The 16,541-nt window shown below is 45.1% G+C and overlaps 1 protein-coding gene across 1 annotated transcript in view; it reads right to left on the minus strand.

Annotated features, from left to right (window-relative positions):
• Nucleotides 1-16,541, minus strand: part of FAT2 (FAT atypical cadherin 2) — a 62,997-nt gene that overhangs the window by 18,850 nt on the left and 27,606 nt on the right. The window contains exons 11-17 of the mRNA XM_069589975.1: nucleotides 15,302-15,455; nucleotides 12,954-13,187; nucleotides 8,484-8,867; nucleotides 5,871-6,085; nucleotides 4,773-4,910; nucleotides 4,038-4,181; nucleotides 2,000-2,197 (exon numbers count right to left, since the gene is read on the minus strand). Of these exons, the coding sequence (XP_069446076.1) occupies nucleotides 2,000-2,197; nucleotides 4,038-4,181; nucleotides 4,773-4,910; nucleotides 5,871-6,085; nucleotides 8,484-8,867; nucleotides 12,954-13,187; nucleotides 15,302-15,455 (1,467 nt within the window). The remainder of the gene's footprint in view (nucleotides 1-1,999; nucleotides 2,198-4,037; nucleotides 4,182-4,772; nucleotides 4,911-5,870; nucleotides 6,086-8,483; nucleotides 8,868-12,953; nucleotides 13,188-15,301; nucleotides 15,456-16,541) is intronic.

A 16,541-nucleotide genomic window follows, 5' to 3' on the forward strand; every position in this document is an offset into this window, starting at 1 on the left:
GCACCCATGAGCCATCCAACCCATCCCTTCAGCTTCATTCCCCTCCTCGCTCACCATGTGATGAGCAAATGGCCATGCCTCGGGTCACTTCAAGCTCTTTCCCAAAGTGGGATTGGTCTTGTCTTATTCTTGCCTGGGACACTCTCCAGCCCCCTTTTCATGTGGCCAACTCTTCAGGTCTCAAGGGCAGCCACCCTCTGAATATGTCTCTGCAGTGCCTTTTGAGCTTCCCACCCCTTTCTTTCTTCATCTGTTTATTGTTTGTCTCCATAATTAGAATCAAAAGCCCATGGGGACAGGGATCACCCTCTTCTTTTCACTGCTAGCATGGGACCCAGCGTATGATAGGTACTCAAAGGATGCTGAATGAATGAATGCCTGGCTGGCTGGCTGTCTGAATGGATGGCTACATCACCCTGAGCCCAGAGAAGTTCACAGGATAGTAGTATCCACTAGACTTAAGGTTTAGAAAAGAGATTTGGGGGAATGCAATGAGCATGGGCATGTTTCATCAGCATTTTGGCCGCTTTTTCTTGGGCAGTTTTCCTACAACCCATCATAATATCACTGTAATCCCCTGCACATGTATATATGTTCTCTTATTGGACCCCGGCACTGAAACCATGGATAATCATTAATCAAATCCACTTCACCTGCCTTCACTAGTCAAGGTCGCTTTAAGACTTGCATCTGCATATAACCTAAACAATAAGATAGTTGCCTGAGTTATTTTCCAGGATTTGGGGAGTCAATTGTGCCTAGTGGGAATAGAACTGGTTCAGACTGGGTAGGACCACCAGCCCTTCAACAGAGCATGCCCAAGTTCTGCTTGGTGACCTTGATGTCAGAGGGCAGAAAACTCCACCCTCAGGTAGTGCAAAGTGCCTCCATTTCTGGACATGCAGAGGCCTGTAGCTTAGGAACACCTGCGGCAGAACAATGATTACCGCACCTTTTTCCAATCAGCTTTCACCGTGCTCCCCTCGCTCCCCAGGTCTCAGATTGCCCTGGCCCTTTGTTCTTTATCCATAAACACCCAGAGCCCCTTGCCTTCAAGGAGGTGGTTCTGAGACTTGTTATCCTATCACCTTGCCTGGCGGCCTTGCTAATAAACCCTCTCTTCACCGCAGACTTCATCATCTCAGCATTTTGGCTTGCTGTGACGCTGGATACACTGAACACCAATGCTCAGAGGTAGGTCTTTAACAAGACTTGAGGTCCAAAGAACTATTCTGGCCAGACTTGAGGAATTAGATCCAGGGAGAGGGAGTTTCTGTTCTGAGAGCAGGGCAGGGGTGAAGAGCTTGGAGTCAGAGTGCTGGGATTTGGAGCAGGCCAGCTCTACCACTTATTAACAGTATCACTTTAAGCCAGTCACTTAATCTCTGTGTGCCTCAGTTACCACATCAGGAAAGTGGGAGTGATAACTGCACTCACCCTAAAGCATGGTGTGGAGGTTTAGTGCAATGACGCACGTGAAGCACTTAGCCCAGTGCCTGGCACGTAGTAAGGGCTCTGTACACTTTTTTCCTAATAAGAGAAGCACTGATGGTGCTTTTATTCATTTATTATTTTTTTATTGAAGTATAATTGCTTTACAATGTTGTGTTAGTTTCTGCTGTATAGCAAAGTGAACCAGCCATGTGTATATATATATATATGTGTGTGTATATATATTAACATATATAAATGGCTATATATATACACATACCCCCTCCCTCTTTATTTTAATTTGAGCTTATTAATTTTTAGTTGGAGGACAATTGCTTTACATTATTGTGCTGGTTTCTGCCATATATCAACATGAATTGGCCAGGGGTATGTGGTTCTCTCTTAAACCTCCCATCCCACCTCCACCCGCATCCTACCAGTCTACCTCATCGCAGAGCACCAAGCTGAGCTCCCTGCGCTATACAACAGCTTCCTGCTAGCTATCTATTAGCACTGCCAGCACATGTTTCGTCCCACGGTCACCACCAGGGGCCCCCACAGCTCTCACCTCGATCTGAAGCTGATACCATTCCTGGACTCTCTTGCTCAGGCCTGCAGTAGTCACCAACCATCCATCTGGGGTCACTCGGAAGGCAAAGCCATCATTCCCCTTGGTGATTCGGAATGAGAAGGGGGGACCATTCTCTGGGGAGTCTGGGTCACTCAGAATCAGTTGCAAGACTTTGCTGCCAATGGGGGCATTTTCCTGAGAACAAGAGTGACAAAATCAAAGAGCAGAGTGAGTCCCAGTCCTTCCTCTCACATCTTTCTGGATTCCCTTCTCTAGGATGAGTCCTCGGCACTCTGGCTGCTCCCAGGTCATGCCTACATCTTGAACTGTCATTCATTCATTCTGCCTGTCTGTGAATTAGTGGTTGACTTTGTTAGTCTAGACCAGAGCTTCCTGAGGGCAGTCCTAGGTTTTAGAAACAAAGGCCATTGGGGCTGGAAGAGTCTTTAGAGGCCCTTTATCCTACAGAGAGGTGACTTGTCCAAGTCACATAACTGATAATTCATGTATATAAATTAGTGCCTGAGATCCACGTGGGAATTTTGTGATTCATAGGATCAGTTGAAAACCTAGAGATGGTTTCATGATTAGATGATCAATGGAACACACATCCAATGAGAAAAATTCAAAGACAATTAGTAATTCAACTGAGAAGAATGGATCCCCTGGGTATTGTTCCAGTTTTGTGTTTTTTTGTTTTTAATATTTATTTGGCTGCGCCAGGTCTTGGCGGCATGTGGGATCTTCAGTCTTCATTGCAGCACCCAGGATCTTTAGTTGCAGCATGCAGCATCTAGTTCCCAGACAAGGGCTCAAACCTGGGCTCCCTGCAGTATAAGCACAGAGTCTGAGCCACTGGACCACCAGGGAAGTCCCTGTTCCAGTCTTTGTTCTGTAACACAGGAATTCAGCGTGCTATAATATTTACAGTGATTGTTAACTGTCTTTTTAGCATCAAAAACCTTATCTAAAAACACAATCTTATGAGCAGAAAGTCATAGTTTCAGATTCAACAAGTAGTCTGCCCTTTCTTATAAAATCCTACTTTTATTCAGGTAGGGCAATACCTTCAGCTAAGATATGTCCTCCTAAGAGGAGACAGACTATGATTGGTTTAAGTCAGTTGTAATAATCTGATTTCCTATGCCAGTTTTCTTTTTATTTAAGGGTGATCGTATAATCCAGTTCTGACCATTGGAGAAGTCTGACAGGTGAGGGTTCTTCTTTTGATAGAAACAGATTTGGCAAAAGAAATCTCCTCCTGTTCACCTTTGAAGAAGGGTTAGGCAAGGATGTGATGCTGGAGCTGCAGCAGCCATTTTATAACCATAAGGAAGAAGATGAGTGAATTTTGAAGAAAGTAATCCAAAATTGTGATATCTTTTTTTTTTTTTTTTTGCTGAAATAACCAATTCTGGAATTGGTTTTCCCACTCTCAGACCTATTGCTATAGGATTAATAAGGCCTTATTGTTTAATGAACTTTTAGTCAAGTGATCTATTATTAGCAACCAGAGCATCCTAACTCATAATTTCCAAAACAGGTGACCCTGGTTGATGGATATGGGACTCAGAATTTTGTGCTTCTACCCACTTCCTTACCTCTCTCTATGTGATCACAATTCCCTACAGAATCCCAAGGCCTTCTCCAAATCCCGTTTATAAACCATTAGTATAGTGGAAATAGCTTGGGATCTGGAAAATCTTTGAGTTCAAATCCCAAATTTGCCACATTTTGACTATGGCATGTTTCTGTAGCTCCATTTTAAAAAATCTGTAAAATGAGTACTATCTATTCCATACGGCTGTGTGAGCCCCTGTGAGATAATGGATGCAGAAGAACCTAGCAGAATGCTAGATAATTTTTAATTGTGTAATCCGTAATCCCCTTCAGCAGGCTGTGTTGCCATTTGGGTATCAGTGCAAGGTCACAGTCACTGTTTGGGTGGACCGATACCAGTGGTGAGCACCCTCCACTAGGAAGAAAATGCAGGGAAGATGATGACTTTGGGATGATCTTAGAAGGCTGAACATACCTGGACAGAGGTGCTATAGTTGAGCTGGAAGAATCTTGGTGGGTTGTCATTGATATCAACCACTTGGATAGCGATGTCTGTGTCCTCATAGAGTGCGGGCTGCCCACTGTCTGTGGCTCGGAGCTTCAGGGAATAGCTAGAAGTCTACGGCAAGAGACCCAGGGGAGAATTAGCAACAGGGCCCTCAGTTCTGCCCCCCTGATTCATGACTAATATTTTTGGAAAAATAAGATGGAGACACTCCCTTTTGCCTGCCCCCATTGCTCTCCCATAGCATTTTAGGGCTCAGGTTCTGGTGTCAGCCAGAAGTAAATTTGACTTCCAGTTTAACTATTTACTAGCTGAGACCTTGGCAGAGTGACTGACTTGTGTGCGGGTGATATCAGGAGCCACATCCTAGGATCACTTTAAGGGCCAAATGGCATAATGTATGTACATCACATAGCAAAGTCCCTGGCACAGAGCAGGTGCTCAGTAAATGATAACTTGTTATAATGATCTAATAATCCTTGGTTAATAGTGAGAAGTTGGGCGAGTTAAAAGTTACTCAGCCCCTCTCCTGCCTCTGGCTTTACATGCCCCAGAGTCTCCACAGAGGAAAGGAATGGGGGACACTGAGGGCAGGTCTGGAGAAGCATCAGGCTGGGGTGTTGACCACAGTTCACCCTCTGGACCTTCAGCAAGGCTATATTCCGCTCTGATGATCTCAGAATGGGTCCCTCCCATGTGACTCACCTGTTCCCAGTCCAGAGCCTTAGCCACCTGTAGCTCTCCTTTCTTGGGATGGATGGCAAAGTGCCCAAGCTGGTTCCCTCCTATGAGGCTGTAAGTGATGGCACTATTTACAGGTCCATCTTCATCAGTTGCTGACACCTGCAGTGGAGGCAGGTGATGGTTGTGAATGGAGGGGCAAGAGAGACCATAAAGGAAATCTTGGCCCCTAGGAGTGTAGGGGGCACAAACATGTTCCTGGCCCCACAGGTTGTCCTTGGGCTGGCAGTCCCTAGACCACAGTCATCCTTTCCAAGAGGATATCTTCATTTACATCCTGGTAAGGATGTCAGCATGTCTTGGTTCATTCATTTATCTATCCATTCATTCATTCCTTCATTTACTCATTCATTCATAACCGACAGGGTACTAAGGTCCTGTGCTAGGGGTTGAGGAATATGCCAAAGTGAGTAAGCCCTCAGGAAGCTTAATGTGTAATTTTATGGTCAAGTCTAATTTGGAGCAAAGAATGATCAGTTTTATGGCTATAAATTTCACCTGGGGAAGTTAGACAAGGCTTTGCAAAGGCCTGATGGATAAGGAAGGCTTCTGGGAGTGGAGTCAGCATTCCAGGCAGAGGAAACGATATGAGCCCAGGGATATGAAAGTACAGAGGATGTTTGGGGAAACATCTCCTCCTGTGTGGTTGGAGTGTAGGGTGCATGTGAAAGGAGATGAAAACCTCAAATACGGGCATGCAGAGTTCACTTTCACTGCATGAAATGGGGAGCAATTACATATTTAAATGCAAAGAGGTGTTGTTTGGTGTCCCCCCATTCCTCCCTTCCCAGACTGACCCTCTGTGCCCCTTGTGTCCTCTAGGGCCTCTCCCATGCCCATTATTTCATTACGTGATCTAGATCTTATCAAACATGGCTCTGAGACATTTTGTCATGAGAGAGCTTGGTTGAGTGGCTATACGTCAGTCAAGCCTATAGTGTATTAATTGATAAAATAACCTATGCTCATAGATGACTAAAGGAAGGGGAGACAAGAACCCACCCCAGAGTCCATCCCCCCGCCGCCCACACACACACACAGGGCAAAATCACAGATTCTTACTGTCAGCACAACATCCCCCACGATGGCATTCTCTAAGACCCTTGTGCTGTACAGATGCTGGGGGAATCTGGGCTGATGTTCATTGACATCGGTGATATTGACCACGATAGTGGTCATGTCACTGAGGGAGGAAGAGCCCTTCCGGCTGCACTCGATGGACAGGAAGTGCTTGGGGCTGGTCTCAAAGTCCAGGCTCTTGTTGACGTACAGGATCCCTGAAGAAACAAGAGGTGATGGGAGCATTGAGGCAGTTGGGACCACAAAGGCAGAGTGCTGAGGGGGTCTTGAGCCAAATCCCAGGAGAGGCAACTCAACTGTGTTGGGAGAGATTGATCTCCTGCCTCATCTTCTCTGTCATCTCCTGCATCATCTCTGCCATCTCCTCCATCATCTATTTTCCCTCCCCCGTAGTCTCCCTTCTCCTCCTCCATCTCCTCTCATTTTCCTCATTACCATCTCAGCGGCAGCTTTTCCCTCATTATTTATGTACTATTTCATTGAGATTTCGTTTAAATCTATAATGTTAACTCTGTGTCATATGGAGCTATAATAACCCTTAGAACAAGAACAAGGTGTGATTTCCATTTTCTAGGTAAGTCAGCTGATGTGCCCAAAAGCTAAGTGACCTGCCCAAGCTCAGTCACCTAGTAAATGACAGAACTTATAGAGTTTTATACTACCCAGCATTGTTCAACAAATTGTTAGGGCAGAGAGTTATTATTCTGAAAACTGGAAAATAAAAGAATAAGGATTTATCCTGCTATTCCTCTATAACTGAACAGTTAATGGTAGAAAACTCTTCTTCATAAAATGATTCCAGTTAGTAAATGAATGAAGAATGACAGGACTAGAAAAAGCCACCATTTTTGCAGCCCCTAAAGAAATAATATACCTAGGAAATAATCATTAAAGGCTGTTAAAACCTCTGTTGAAAGAATAGCTAATGAGGAACTCTGTAATAGATAGATCATACTGACAGCCTCTGAGCCCACCATCAGTCTTAACCTCAGGAAAAAGAACCAATAAACCATTACATGCCTCCTAATGTGGTGCAAAGGAGAGCCCAGCATCATCTATGAAGCACTGTTGGCAAAATATTGAGCTTGAACGTGATCAAGGTCTTTGATCCAAATATCATTTATAATAAGCTTGGGGGCTAGGGGGATATATCATATGACATCATAAAGGTACAACTAGCCAATCCAAAATATTAGAAAATCTCGGCTCACTCATGACCCAAATTTTTCATTAAAATAAATAAAATATTTATCTTATTTTATTAAATAAATAAATAAGTGGGAAATAAAGAGGGAGAGCAAAATGTTAGAGATTCAAAGGGATGTTATATAGCTCCTACCAATGAAATGCAATATGTGGACTTTTGAGGCTGTTGACAAACCAACTCCAAAAAGTCATTTGAGATATAGTCTGAAAAGTTGTCTGGAAACTATATTAAGGAATTATTATCTTTTGGGTGTGCTAATGATATTATGGCTGTGCCTATACAAGAAATCTGTATCATTTAGAGATACACACTGAAGTATTTACAAACCACATGATATCATGTCTGGGGGTTGCTTTTTTTTTTAACTGAATCTTGATCCTGTTACTTATTTATTTGGCTGCACTGGGTCTTAGTTGTGGTACACGGGATCTTCCGTCTTTATTGAGATGTGCAGGCTCGTAGTTGCAGCAGGTGGGGTCTAGTTCCCTGACCAGGGATTGAACCCCAGGCCCCTGCATTGGGAGTGCAGAGCATTAGCCACTGGACCACCAGGGAAGTCCCTGGGATTTGCTTTAAAATAACTCAGCAATGGGTGGATGTGAGGGTTAAGGATGAAACTAGACAAGACGAATGTTGATAATTAATGAAGCTGGGTGATGGGAACATGGGGTCCATATACTGTTTCCTCTATTTTTAAAAAATATGTTTAAAGTCTCCATAACAAAAATTGAAAAAAAAAAAAAAAAGGAATGCTCAACAGGCAGATGCTTTAGGAGGTAGAGCACACCATTGCAGAGGTACTGTGGGGAGGGATCCACGTGGGGCCTGGTCTGACCTGAGCAGCTTCTGAGGCCCTTCCAAGGGATGCTATGAGTCTGACTTAGATTCTTTCATGGATACGAGGATAGAAGAGAGCAGTTGTCCTAGATGTCTATCTTTATGAGACTAAGGGAAAATTCAAGGGAGCTGGGATGTTTGTGGATGGCTTTAGGAGGGAAGCAGGCAGCCTTGCCTTGGGCTGCTCAAGCCCCAAATTCTAGCAGGTGCTTTATGCCTTGGCAGCCAAGGATGGAGGGTGGCCTTAGCATCCTGGGGCTGGATGTGAGCTGGGACTGTGAAGCTGCAAAGTGGGAGGAGGGGTTCCTCAACACAGAGTCCTTGGTGGGGACATAATGGAAGGAGGGGTGTTTCCATATAAGCTGGGCCCAGGGTGCAAGAAGGGACTTGGTATCTAGAGAGATCCAGAGTGAAAAAGGGGCTGAAGGATGCCAGGGAGGGGCTGTTGTATGTGAAGAATCCAGTGTTCCCCAAGACTGTGAGTCAGTGTGTGTGTGTGCGCGCGCACGTGTTTAGGGTTGGGGTGGAGCTGCCTCCCGGCGCTGTCTCACCTGTGCGGGCATCCAGGCGGAACCTCCCCTGCTCATTCCCACTGACTACGCGGTAGCTAGTCTTCTCAGCACCCGGGCGAGTGAGGGTGGCGAGCCGCAGCACCTCTGTGCCTCGCTGGGCATCCTCTGGCACCTGCACGCTGTGCTCGGTGCTCAGAAACACGGGCAGGTAGTCCTCCAGCCCCACCACAGAGACCGTGACGGTACCCAGCGTGGAGAGCGGTATCGGGGTGCCCAGGTCAGAGGCGCGGACGGTGAGCTCCAGAGCTGCCTGTGGCCTGACCCGCAGCGGCTTCTCCAGCCGGATCACACCCGTGGTAGCCTCAATGGAAAAGTGGCCTTCAGCAGAGTCCGTGAGAGAATAAACCACCTGGGCATTGGTGCCTGGGGAGGGAGACAGAGTGCATTATTCATCCAGAGGGACCTCCCCTGGACCCTGCCTGCTGCAAAGCTTTCAGACAGAGGAGGGTCTGGAAGGCAGGGTCCCTACCTAAGCTAAAATGCTTAGGCTGTTAGCAGTGAGACCCTGTCATGTGGGGGTTCTTGACGAGGGTGGGGTCCAAGACCTCATAGAAGGTTCTTGTGAAGGGGAGGGTTATTCTGCAAACCCTTAAGGATATCTGAAGCTGTTATGTAGAGGTTAGGGTCCAATGTCAGTTCATAAAATGAAAATTTTACAAGATTGAAACCACCCATAGAGAGTTCTTTGGTTGTGATAGAACAATTCTTGATTGTGGTGGTGGTTGCATGAGTCTATACATGGGATAATATTGAATAGAAGTGCACACATGTACATATTCAAATAAGTGCGTATGGAAACTGTGAAATTTGAATAAGGTTGGAGTCTAATTATCAGTAATGTCCCTGGTGGCTCAGATTGTAAAGAGTCTGCTTGCAGTGTGGGAGACCCAGGTTTGACCCCTGGGTCAGGAAGATCCCCTGGAGAAGGCAATGGCAACCTACTCCAGTATTCTTGCCTGGAAAATCCCATGGACGGAGGAGCCTGGCAGGCTACACAGAGTTGCAGAGAGTCGGACACGACAGAGCAACTTCACTTTCTTTTTTTTTTTTTCTATTGGTAATGTCCCATGACCAGTTTCCTGGTTTTAATGTTATACTACAGATTGCTGCCTCTGGGAGAAGCTGGGTGAAGGATGCATGGGCCTCTCAGTACTATTTTTGCAACTTTCTGTGTGTCTATAATTATGTCAAAATAAAAAGAAAACAAAAAACAGAAAATAAAATATACACCCATGGAAAGTTCTTAGTAAATCAAAGCACATGGTGTTTTTCCAACTTTGTCTCAGAGGCTGTTATTTCCTTTGGTTGTGGACCAGATGAAGCAGTTGGCTCAGGCAGGGCCCATAGGGTCTGAAGAAGGCCAATATTTAGTGCTAACCCATGAGAGCCTCACCCAATGGGAGGAGCACAGGCCTTGAGCCTATAGAGACTGAATCTCACACGCACATGGGGACACACAATGCTTTTGTTGAATTTACATGAACTAAATGTGCATATCATGCACACTCTTCCATATGTGTATTTTTTCTCGAGAGAGAAGTACTGGTCAGGCTGCATTTGAAATATTGAGGTGGAATATTGGGTTAGAATAATAATAGCAGTTTTGAAGGGTTAATTGTTAACTGGTACAAGGCCAGAGGATGAATCCTAGAAGGGAGGTAGGGTTGGAAACTCAAGAGTGAAGAAGCTAGGGCTCTTTATCCAGAAAAGGAGCCTTGAGGCCGGAGCTGACAGCACGTCCCAGTCTTGGAAGGTCTAGGACACCTGTGTGACTGCAGATGGCAGGACCATGATTGACAGGTATCTGCTCCAAAATGCTAACACTGAATAATTATCTGAAGAGGGAAGGGGCTGCCTGGGAAGTTGGGAGCTTCTGTTCCTGGAGGTGCGCAAGCCCTGGCTAGTGAGCATTGTAGGGCCTTAGATATTAGATGCCTTTGCACTGACTATTTGCCCTCCCTGGAACCCCTGCGTTCCTCCAAAATCTCTCACCTCCCTCAATGCCAAGCTAAAACTCCCTTCCTCTAAGAAGTTGTAAATTTACTCTGTTGGTGTCTCATGAAGCAGGGTATTTTGATCTGTCTTATCACTACCATCATCTTCATCATTGTTCCTCTGGCTACTTTGATCCTGAGGGTATTTTTTACCTATAGCAAAATTGTCCAACTTTCTTGAATTAAATTTTATAATTGTATATGTACATATATATATATATAAACGTGTATATATACACATACATGTATAGACATAGATAGAGATCGCCACAGTGAAAAACTTCATGATGTCAGAAACTTTAAATGGTAGAGTATGAAATGAATACTCCTGGATGAATCCAACTTGCCTTGTAAATAGTAAAAGGAAAAGAATCCTAATGAAAACCAAGTCATTAAAATTAAAATGTAAAATATTAAAACGTAAAAATAAAATGTAAACTATTCCACTTCATTGCCTAGAAAACTGATCCAACAATTTAGTAGACTAAATGGAGTTTGCGCCCTAGGTTTCTTTCTTGTGGCCAATTAATCAGAGCCGAATAATTCTGATTGGTGTATTGTATTCAAAATATCCTGGAACTTAAATGATAGGATTGAAAGTGCTCCAGGTCTAAGAGGCAGGGAGAAGCAATGAGGCTGAAATGCCCCACATCAGTCTTGAAACGGCCAAAATCTTTGGTCGCCTAGCACTTAGATACGCAGTTTATGGACATTTTCTACTTGTAACTGCCTGTAGGTGCCAGGAGCCAGCATGAGGAACTCCGCCCATGGCAAGGGTCATGAGGAAGGAGGCTTGGCATACGCAAAGGCGTGATCAAGCCTCAGGAAACCCCCTGTTCCCGAGCATCTAACCCCAAAGCCAGAGTCTGTTTTATGCTCTCACCTACACCTCTGACTTTACTGGGGCTCTCCCCCATAACCGTTTCTCTTGGAGAAGGAGTAAACGTGAAGCTCCAAGGCAATAAAAATTCTTGGGCGTGACAAGAGTGTTTCAGCTTACGGACTCCTCTGAAGGTTATCTAGCCTGCCTGTATAGGTTCGTCCAGCCACATGTGATTGTTTACAGCCTCCCAACCTGAGAGGCATGAGATGTTTTAGACTTACTAAAGGCAAATTCTTTGGGGGAATTAGAAATTATTAGTATAGTGGGTTGGTTAGGAATTATATTGGTGAAGGGTTCTTCATTTGTTGTGTCAATAATTGCTGCTAATTCCCTGCTCTGGGTGGGACAAGGATGTCTTAGGTCAAACCTCTCTGCTGACAGACTAGCTTGTGTGACAGGATTATCCATACTCCTGCCACTAGGCACATGATTGTTTACTACCTCTTAACCATAAACAGCACAGAGAGTTTTGGAGTATTTTGAGAGTCTTAATTAGCATAGGGCTTTTTCTTCTTGTTGAGTCAATGATTGCCGCCAGGCCTCCATATCCTTAGGCACCTGGGAATATATTAATCAATGTATTTGGACTATAGAAAAGGAAATACAGTAGTTTTTGATGTTAGCAATACTAGACTTTTTGAGTTAATGGATTTTCTCTTTTGTAATAGATCACTGTGCTTTGTTATTAATCATTGTGTCCTTGTTATGTAAAAATGTAACTTTATCATATCTTAAGACCAAATAGATCTTAAGGGGAACAATTGGTGAAAGGATTTTCATTTGTTGGGCTGATGTTTGCTGCTAAATCTCCATGTTCCCTACCCTTATAATGAATATAACTAACATATAGGAGAAATAAGTATTAACCTTTAAGACTAATCATGTTAACCTTGGGTTAAATAAATTCCTTTCTTGATTGTAACTCACTACACCCTCACCCTATAGGAATGTAACTTTATTTGGAGGGTGGTGCCTGGTTTAAGAAAAAACACCCTTGGAAAAAATAAGTTTTTTGGTTATCAGAAAGAAAGGATCATAAAATTCCTAAGACCTTTATATGTGAAGCACCTGATTTTGATAAAGGTCAGGACTGCTGACCCCCCCCCCCCCGCTCCCCCCCCCCGCTCCCCCCCCACCCCGTGACTCTGTATTCATCCCTATGTGTAACAAAAGGTATATAAGCAAACCTAAAAATAAAGAAATCAGATCAGTTTCCGGAAAGACTGATTCCCCCATGTCGCTTCTTTCTTGCTTCCATTTTTCTGGCTGAATTCCCATCTGGAGCATGGATGCTATTCCACGTAATCCAGTTATTCAGCCTCTTTTTTTCCACTAATCTTCCTACTACACTGTCCATTTCTAATCTCTCTATATCTGTGATTAAATATGTATTTTTCCAAAGACGCCGACTCCGTTCCCACCTTTGAATCACCCTGGATCCACCGGGGCTGGACCCCGGCATGTGGGCTCAGGAGTGACAGTCCTTGCAGTTCCAGAACAAGAGAGAGAGCGCCAAACCCTCGCCTAGGGTGACCCTGTGAGCAAATGGCCTCTAATCCTTGTCTTTCTCACCTTGGTCAGGGTCCCGGGCCAGTACTACTGCCACTGGGGTCTTCACCGTGGTGTTGTCGAAGACTGCCACAGCAGAGTGGCTGGGGAAGAACCGGGGGGCATTGTCATTCACATCCTCCACATGGAGAATCACATCTGCCTGGCACGATTGGCCGCCTCCATCTGTTGCCTTGGCAACAAGGCTGTACGCATCCTTCTTCTCTCGATCTAAGGCTGTGAGTGTGGTCAGCTCCCCTGGCAAGAGAAAGGACAGAAAGTGATCTTTCTCTGAAGGCCATGATCCTAGCATGTACATTCCTGATGTCTATATGAGATAACCTCAGCACCGCCCACCCCCCTCAGTGTGCTGTCACAGAGAATAGGGGTCCTGTGTACAGATGGTTAGGAAAGAGGCTCAGTCTGTATCTTTCCACACCTGCTTGCTTTCCTAGTCACATTCTACCACCACATCCCCAATTTAAAATTCACACCAACAAGCTACAAAGAGGCACAACGTTTTAAAATGCCAGTTAGTTTCTGACACCACATAAAATGTGTTTATGCTTTGGCCTGCAGTCTCACTTCTAGGACTGTATCTGATAGAATAATCAACCAAATCAACATGTAGAGATATTCTCTGCAGCATTCTTTATAAATAGCAACATACTGAAAATATCCTGTGTCTTTCAAAAAACTACTGGTTAAATACGTTATCATTTAGCCATAGAGTAAAATATTCTGCAATGGGAAAAGTGATTATGGCAAAACTTTGTGTACTGCCTTGTTGATAGCTCCACGATACTGCTCTAAGACAAAGGAAGTCACAAAATAGTATGCTATATAGAGATTGCAGCATGCATGGAAAACCAGTCTGATAGAATATATGCCAAGAGTGCTTATCTTTCATTAGAGGCTGGTTATCATGAAGATTTTCCAGTGTCTGCCTAATACACACCTACATGGTTTGTATTTTTGAACAATGAGTAAGTGAAAGTTGCTCAGTTGTGTCTGACTCTTTGCGACCCCATGGACTATACAGTCCATGGAATTCTCCAGGCCAGAATACTGGAGTGGGTAGCCTTTCCCTTCTTCAAGGGATCTTCCCAACCTAGGGATTGGACCCAGGTCTCCCACGTTGCAGGCAGATTCTTTACCAACTGAGCCACAAGGGAACCCCATTTTGAATAATGAGCACGTATTATTTCCTTACTCAGATAAACCATTGAATTTTTTTTAAGACCCTGCTAATCATCCTTCATCTGGACAAAGAACAGTAGAGAGAGGTTAGGTCATCTCCTTGGGTGACTCAGCATGCCTGTGCTAGGGTCAGAAAGGGCAGTGCAGCTTCTTGAGATACTCACTCTCATCTGCCACCTCCCTGCTCAGCAACCTCCATAGTATCCTTTGAGCTACTGGTTCCAAGTGTCAGCAGCTGGCTTTCTGTGCAAGTCACAGAGAGGGCTCAAGAGCCCTCTACATTGCATGTCCCCACACCCTCCATTACAGCAGCAGGACAAGGACTTCCCCTTCTCTGAAGGAACCAGGCTCTGCCCTGCCTTCTCCACCAGACGCTCACAGCCAAACCTTTCCCAAGTATTCCGGTCTACTCTGCTGGACTCTGCTTCCCACTCTCTGCTTTGTCCCCTCACTGTTAATGACAATGGAAACCGTATCTACTGAATTATCGTTATGTGCCAGACTTGGGCTTAGATTTCTATGTACTTTATTGGGATCCTTACAATAGCGCCCTGGGGTTTTATCTCAATCTGCAGCATACAATCTTGAAATCATGTCTTTGATCATGACTTTTTATCCACTTGAACCCTTTAATGGCTCTGTAGGTAAGGACTTGGCTCCTGTGCCCCAAGGGGCCTCATCCTTTGCCCTCTTTCTCTCCTCCCCTTCTGTGCACCAGTTTCTGTCTTCTAGGTCCTTACTTGTGCATGTTCTTTCCCAAAACAAAGTCCTCGTATGAAATCTCTTTCTGCCTTGAATGTCCAACCTTACCACTCCCTTACTCCCTGGCTATTTCCTCAAAGAAATTTTACTTACCCCCCAACTTCCAAACTTAAGTTCTCCTGTCAAAAACTCACCTAACATCCTGAATTTTTCTTACCTCAGCACACGTCAAACCACTGACTCAGTACCTTTCCCACTAGACTGAAGAACTCGATATTGTCTTATCAATTTTTGTCCCCAGCATCTAGTGAATGCTTGGCACATAGTGCCAATATATGTTTGCTGAGTGGATGGATGGATGGATGGATGGATAAGTGAATTCTTGTTTCTTCTCTAAGGAGCCTGGGTACTGGGCACTGGCTATTCAGTGTATCAGTTCTTGGCTTGATCCTGCAGCTCAGGAAACCTACCTGTGTGAGGATCCAGCTTAAATTCATCCGCCCCAGGGCCATGCAGAGAGTATGTGATCTGAGCATTGGTGTCGGAGTCCAGGTCTGTTGCAGAAACTTTCAAAATGAAGTGTCCTGGAGGTACGTCTTCACTGACTTCGCCAGTGTAGAGAAGCTGAAATCGAAAGACAAAGAAGAGGGAGATTGTGGGAGATATGCTAAGATCCAGAGAGAGACAGAGTTACAGGACAGGATAGAAGCAGAGAGAGAGAGAGAGATGAGAGAGCAGAGATGGAAGTAGGGGAGGGGAGAGAAGCAGAGAGAGGGAGGGAGGAGAATAGAGTAAGATAGAAAATACAGGGAACATGGAGATGAAAAACAAGGAGAAAGATGATGGGAGACCTAGTCAGAAAAGCAGGGCATGAGAGAGAATTTCCACCATCTGAAAGCTCACACTCAGGGCTAGAAGTGAAAGTGAAAAGTCGCTCAGTCGTGTCTGACTCTTTGCGACCCCATGGACTGTAGCCCACCAGGCTCCTCTGTCCATGGGATTCTCCAGGCAAGAATACTGGAGGATCTCCAGGGGATCTTCTCCAGTGGATCTTTGCAACCCAGGAATTGAACCCAGGTCTCCCGCCTTGCAGACATGTTCTTGACCATCTGAGCCACCAGGACCTGCCACAACCTCTTCCTCCATAAGGGCCACATTTCGAAGAGTGTGGCCCAGGGGGGAGGCTGGAGGCCAGCGTTTTCCCAGCTGCTGGTGCTGGACACAGTTTCCAAGCAAACCTGTTCCCCCATTGCCAACTGTGCATTAGCACGGACCCCCATATATGCTCTGGGTGGAGGTTTTGTGCTTGGCAGGCTGTGTGGAGATACCACCCCCCCTCCCCCCCCACCCCAGACTCTTTCCCCTGGCTCTGGTGTGCTCTTGATCACCTCTGAGAAGGCTAAGGTGAGCTTGGCCCCAGACTCCCTCAGCATGAGGAGGATACAGGCTGGTTAGAAGGATGCTGAGGCAAAAGAGAAAGAAGGTATGGCCACTGTTCTCCCCAAAAGGTTGCCCTTCTGAGACCATCCAAAAGGTGTTCATCTTGGATCCTGCAGAGAGACATTTTCCACGCATTCCACTGATAATCCAGGTTCTCTTCTTCTACTATGCTTCTATGAGATTGGAGCATAGAACACAGAGCAAGGAAAGGTGATAGGATATATGATTTTTGTGTATCCCAAGGTATGTGTCCATATATATGTATACAAA

The sequence above is a fragment of the Ovis canadensis genome, chromosome 5, assembly GCF_042477335.2.
Source record: "Ovis canadensis isolate MfBH-ARS-UI-01 breed Bighorn chromosome 5, ARS-UI_OviCan_v2, whole genome shotgun sequence".
In the NCBI taxonomy this organism is placed as follows: Eukaryota; Metazoa; Chordata; class Mammalia; order Artiodactyla; family Bovidae; genus Ovis; species Ovis canadensis.